The 6161-nt window shown below is 35.6% G+C and overlaps 1 protein-coding gene across 1 annotated transcript; it reads right to left on the reverse strand.

Moving 5' to 3' along the window:
* Positions 1-717: 717 nt before the first annotated feature.
* Positions 718-4679, reverse strand: LOC145772736 (carbohydrate sulfotransferase 11-like). The gene is made up of 4 exons (XM_082584613.1): positions 4657-4679; positions 3820-4092; positions 2401-2604; positions 718-1383 (listed from the first exon to the last, which is right to left on the reverse strand). Exons 2-4 carry the CDS (start codon positions 3949-3951, stop codon positions 886-888), a joined length of 834 nt encoding a protein of 277 aa, XP_082440739.1. The 5' UTR covers positions 3952-4092; positions 4657-4679; the 3' UTR covers positions 718-885.
* Positions 4680-6161: the final 1482 nt, after the last annotated feature.

Here is a 6161-nt window from a genome sequence, read left to right on the forward strand (position 1 = left end):
GGGGATATAATGTTATTTTTGTCTGGTTTAATCATCCCGAGTTGTTGTATGATAATGCTGTTATTTTCATTAGCAATTAGCCTACTGTGTTGATTACCTGTAATGTTTTACATTTTTTGTTTTCAGTACAAACCTATCCAAAAAAATAAACTAGTTGCTGCAAACTAACAAATTATTGTCAATGCAAGCTGAGTATTGCAGGCTAATTTTACACAAAATGACTGATCCTTCCAGTGACCTAGTTGTTATTTGTAAATGCGCCTTTTTTCAATTCGTTTTCCATTCCAAAAAAATTCGAATGCGCCCCCTTGCTCCTTCCTCTTTGAGAAAATCCTGGTTACGTCACTGCTGTTTAGAGTAAAATCATCTGTGGGATGTCAAAAACATAGCGCAGTAAAGGAAAGAGTGTTTCTTCTCTTAGCACAACCTAGTAGAAAAAAACTATATGTAGGTATAGGCTACAAGTTGTAAGCTATCAAAGTGTGGTCTCATCACTTGGCTATGTCTGCTGCAGACACGAGTGATGAGAACCCTGGTAGGCTACGGTGCACGAAAAGACACACATTCACACACGTTTAAGAGCATGCCACTGTGTTTTCGGCAAAACACTTAAAGGCTTGCCTGAAAGTTTACACGAAGATTGGCTTCCTTGCCAGTTAATTTGTCAATTAATCAAAATCTTCAACCACTAGGCGTAAGCTTGGATACGACAAAACATTGACAGAATATAATTTAAATCATCTCGATTGGCATACAAAAGTGCATATTTAAAAAGCTTCTACTACTAGTATTATTACACAATTACAGTACATATTAGAGACCAACAGCAAATATGAATTAAAAACAAAATTAAGGTAGCCTTCCATAGAACAGAAAATTTAACTTTTACAAACGTTCGTATCCAAACAATTCAAAATCATTTCTGTACTTTCTGTACAATTTATTTTTCAGCGTTCGAGGTATTTTTTCAAATTCTTTTTTTGTTTTCGCTTCATCAGAGTTAAAGTGCCTTCTAGGAAACAGGTCCTTTCTGTGTCTTGCAGAAATTTTGAGCTTTTCCTTTAAATACCTCATATCATCTGACAAGGTTTCAAATTTTGCTATGTAATCATACTCGTACTTGCAAGGATGACAAATTTTATCAAATAACTGCCAATGTCCATCATACTGCTTTTCTGAGACCAAATAGTTGAGGAAATCTTCAAACGATGATGTTTCGTGGTCTGATCTATTTCGCTCCGTGAGATTATTACGTACATGTCTGTATTGTTCGTAAATTGTTTTCGATACCTTTGTGTAAAAGTCAGAACTACCTAGTCGAGGTACCATCTTGTCATAGTAAGCAGAAACAAGACGAGCATATGGATGTCTTACCAAAACCACCTGAAAAATAGCAAAAATAATTAAAACATCATAAATTGTTTCATTCATGAAAATGCTTGGTCGCTTAAGAACATGGGAGCAGCAGCTGACTCGGTGACTAACATAGTCTTTGGCTGTTTCCTATCTGTTGTAGAATTTGGTTTCTTATGATGTTTTTTTTTGCATTGATCAATGCTTGCACCTCACGATTTTGATAACAAACGAAATAAAGTTTTTCTCTTTCTCTCCATTCATGACCAATTTTGATTATTTGGGCCATGAATTAATTCTCATGTTGAAGGCGTGGCCAATCTGTCTTTCGAGAGCGAAGTCTTCCTTTGTAGCCTACACCTCGCGGTCTGTTGGGTTGGCAGAGTTCATGCTCAAGGCTAAAAAGTCACGCTTCACAAGTTCTTCCCAAAAACTTTTGATCAGGGATTCATATACTATGAATCCCTGGTTTGGTCTATGTTGACCCCACTGTTCTGCAATGTTAACACAGCTGACCTAAGAGATCCATCTAGTGCTGTGTTTAACGTGCCCAAGCCATCTCATTTTGACCAATTGGAGAACTTCACCAGTGTCTTTTATTTAGATTAAACTGTAGGCTAAGCCAGAAACAATAAAATAGCATAATGTGGCCTATACAAAAGCAGAAAATTACAAAATTTGCAGATGGAAAATGAAAGATATTTTTGAGAGGGAATGGAAGGTTTTTATAATGGAATGGAAAAAAGTCTCAGAAAAAAAGATTGAAAATTGTTCCATCTTCGTTCCATCCCCTACCCTGCTGATGAACATGACCAGTGGTTATGGTTATTGACCATTCCAATAACTGTCCCATACTATTTTGTTTGACAGGAAGGGAATACAGTTCCATTCGTAGAAAGTCTTGCGGATTTCGAATGAGAGATACTGCATAATGATGATGATGATGATAATAAATTAATATCGCTAATCATTAAAACGTTCTTACAGATCAATTGAAACTTGCTTTTAATTTATAAAATCCCACTCGAAATTTATGTATGAAATTACCTTTAATGACTTTTTCCAATTTGTTTGTGATTCAATTGGATATTTATGATCTAGTAAAAGCTTCCATGACAGATGCATAAGGTTTGCTGTACCATTTTGAACAGCGTTTTGCAAAGATTTCAAATCTGGATAAAAACCGTCCATAACCAACATGCTTCGAATCCAACTTGAGAATCCACACTTTTTTATGTGGCAAACTGCAAGCTACATAAATATGAAATATATATGAGTGGCCGGAAGGCCGAAACGAGGTGCATTGTCTCCAGTTATGGACTCTCTTGGCTTATGCCGATTGAGCACTTTACTGGAGGGACCTTGCTATGCATTGCGCAAAGCTCACTGCTTGCAGTTTGAGCACTTTGGCAAGGTTGGCGGTAATACCATTTTTTGGAGCTGAGGTTCCACAAATGGGAAAACGTCACACGGAGATAGGCTATATATCTCCGTGGCCATACCCAGTGTACTTACTGCACTGAGGAGGCCGGAAGGCCGAAACGGTGTGCACTGTCTGCAGTTATGAGTGATAAGAAATAAACGGATGGATATACTTATAAGTGTTCATCTGTGTATCAATATTTCAAAGTGGTAGGCTATGCTATTGAAAAAAGGCAATTAGTAAATCTGTTTGATGACATATTGAATGTTACCCCTTTGTCATCATTACACTTTATTATAGCTCTCATTACTCTTTATATATATACTGTATATAGCAAGTTACGATAGCTTTATTTTTTGAGATCATCCATTTGCAGCTATATATTGACTACGTCCATTAACATTTCTTGATGTGCCACATTATTTTTTTTCTTTACACAGTAAAGGACATGACAATAATGTAGTTCATGAAAATTGTACGATGTAATTTTATATGATCACAAATTCTTTGCTTGGTCGTTGAAGATTTAAATTTCAAAATCAGTTAATCGACGTGGCCATCTTCAAGCAGCGCAAGACACAATTGTGGTTTTGAGCGATATCGAACCGGCACCCTTCTAAGCATCGTATTAGAGCTATCACCGCTCAATTAGCCTACTCAACTTATGTGATACTAAAGTAGCTTTTATAGCCTAGTTTGTAATCGCATAATATTTTTCTGCATAAAAAAAAAAGTTAATTAAACCGCTGAGACCATCACTGCTGAGACCATAATGAGAAGGCTAGCTCGCATAAAACAGTTGGATGTATTATCTGTAGCAAGTTGCTAAATTCTTGGAAAATACTCAAACAAACCGTAGGCTATTATCATATTTTGGATCTGACAAAGTATCAAGAATGTTTTGGAGGCTACTAGTCTATAAGCATCAACAATAAAAAATACTATTGTACGATTAAGACTTCAAGTTGTCAATTTATTTGCGAGTATAAATCTTCTGCAATAGACCTGTTGGTTAGACTTCTCCAAATTATTATTAAACTTACATTGTAGGCTTTTGAATAGAATACATTCTGTTCAAGAAACGTTGGATCGGGAGTGACAGCGTCGGTTTGATTGGTAAGAAACTTGCATGTTTCCAATAATTTTAGTCTTCTCGTTGTTTGAATTGAATCCATTAATTTGATAAAAGTAGGATCTTCTTTCTTGCTTTTATGTACCGGTAATGGTTGTGACAGAACTTTGTTTGCACTCTCTGTTTGTCCTTCATTCGGAATGGTATGGTTGTCACTTTTGTTGAAGTTTGATGTCAAACTCTCCTACACAGGACACAGCAAATGCATATTAGCTTCCATACATTTGCTTTTCAAGGAACAATGCCAAAATAAACTTGATTTTTACTGGATTTTGAAAATTTTGATTGGGTTTCTTTGGATGGGTTCTCCCTTTTCGCTTTCTGTTCAATGTGTTATCGAAAAGAGCTAAGCACCATAGTTACGGGCAACACGATCACAATTTCGTCCAATTGACAAAAGTACGCAGATAACAAATCTTCATGAATCCTTTTTTATGTTGCCTTCTCCCTCCTATCCCTTCAATCATGAAAAACCTTTATCAGATGTCATTAAACATATGTAAAATACGAATCACTGGTAAAAACTAATAAAATTCTTTTGATGGATATTATGGCTTTCTAACGTCAGTCACATTTACCAATTTTCAAGATGGTTTTTAATCTATTAATTCGGTCTTGTGGACAAACAATTTATCACAACCATCACATTGTGACCTTATTGTTTGTTTTTTTGCATAGCTTATCCCACATCTTTAGCATGTCCATGAGATGTAATAAAATAAAATGAAAAGCTCAACATTCTACTCACTTTTTTGATAGAAATATCATCTACTGAGGCAATCAACTCATATAAGAAGCTGAAACATAAACAACCTGTACATATTCCAACAAGAAAAGCTTGTTTGATACGAAGTTTAATCATTGGTTAGCAATTAATCGTAAAAGGGCTATCACTCACGCTATAACCCTATGTTTTTATTAGTTGTGCTTGACGCAGGCCAATAAAAATCATTTCAAAATCATACTTTCTTTCATTATTAAAACCAATGCAATTGCAACAAGTAGCATATAGGCTGCAAACATAATGAATTAATTATTTATTTGCATTGGAAAATTTAGGCCTATTATTTAAAATCACTCTAAAATACTTTCCAAGCAACCTTAACATTTCAGTAAACGATTGCAACTTTTAACTTCCAATAGTTCAGAAGCAGTAGGCTGTAACACAAAGTGCAGCATTTAGCTGGAGAAAGATACTTGTAGAAACAAATCAAGACAACGAAGTTGTCAGTCTAAGCTTCAAGCAAAGTTTTGTTTCAAAATATGTTTGTTTCCAACATCTCTCTGTTCAGCTGTTATCCAGTACTCCTTCGATGTAATTTTGGAAAGCATTGGCAATTGATGGGTTGATCCACCCTAAACTCCAAAGGCTCAAACATCGACAAAAGATTTTCTAAATAACATTTTCTTGGCTTAGTCAAGCCCAGTGCTCTGCTGTTCTGTTTTCACTCATCATGGGCTACACTTGAAAGTTTTAAAAAAATTAGCGGCACATTTAAACCAAACAGGTTGCTCATTGGAAACAAAATGCAAAATAATTTTCTGACTTAGGTTACTGTATATTCGTAAGATTGGTGTGTATGTTTAATAAAAACAATCGATTTGCATTTAGAATAAACATTTTAAACAACTTTTGGAAGTTCTGAATCAACTTCTTTCGAGAAGAATTGATCATTGATCGCTTTTGAAAATGTTTATTCACTCAAACAAGTGGTGCATAACTGGAGCAGAATTTTTATTGGGCAGGCTACTGTTTTCGAAATTTCTATAACGTCTGCCCTGAAATCTTACTAAAAAATTACGAGCCTTTGCAAAAGAGGAAACGCAAAGATCAAGCAGCAATAATGATTCAACTTTTGGGAAGTGGGCCTATCAGCTGAGCGCTTCGAGGTATCCTACTCCTCGTGTTTTATTTTGAAAAACGGAAAATATGCACGACTGTATAGGCTAACACTTTTGTTTAATAATTCGTTGCCTACTGAGTTGTGAAACACATCAGGCAGACCTTTCAAATGACAAATCTGTCTTCCAATTGCAACTACTCTTTCAAAAGAAAGCAAGTTATGTTGAAATCAGGGATATCTAGAGAAGGGGATATGAAGGCTCGCAGCGATTGCCTTATTCTCATGACACTACCAGGGCGGTAGTTTGTAGTGTTTTAAACATGTGGTTCTTTTTAAAATCGTAGAAAGGTTTGTAGTGCAGCTGGTACAATGAGCTACAGATGACAGTTATCAAATGTTACGTAGAGCA

This window comes from Aplidium turbinatum, chromosome 6 (genome assembly GCF_918807975.1).
Source record: "Aplidium turbinatum chromosome 6, kaAplTurb1.1, whole genome shotgun sequence".
NCBI lineage: Eukaryota > Metazoa > Chordata > Ascidiacea > Aplousobranchia > Polyclinidae > Aplidium > Aplidium turbinatum.

Bases quoted from the DNA above. Each gene is read 5' to 3' on its own strand.
- LOC145772736 (XM_082584613.1), bottom strand. From the start codon at position 3,951: ATGGATTCAATTCAAACAACGAGAAGACTAAAATTATTGGAAACATGC. The intron at 2,605-3,819 runs GTAAGTTTAATA...ATATTTATGTAG, and splicing joins TCTATTCAAAAGCCTACAAT to CTTGCAGTTTGCCACATAAA. The intron at 1,384-2,400 runs GTAATTTCATAC...GCTATTTTTCAG, and splicing joins ATTGGAAAAAGTCATTAAAG to GTGGTTTTGGTAAGACATCC.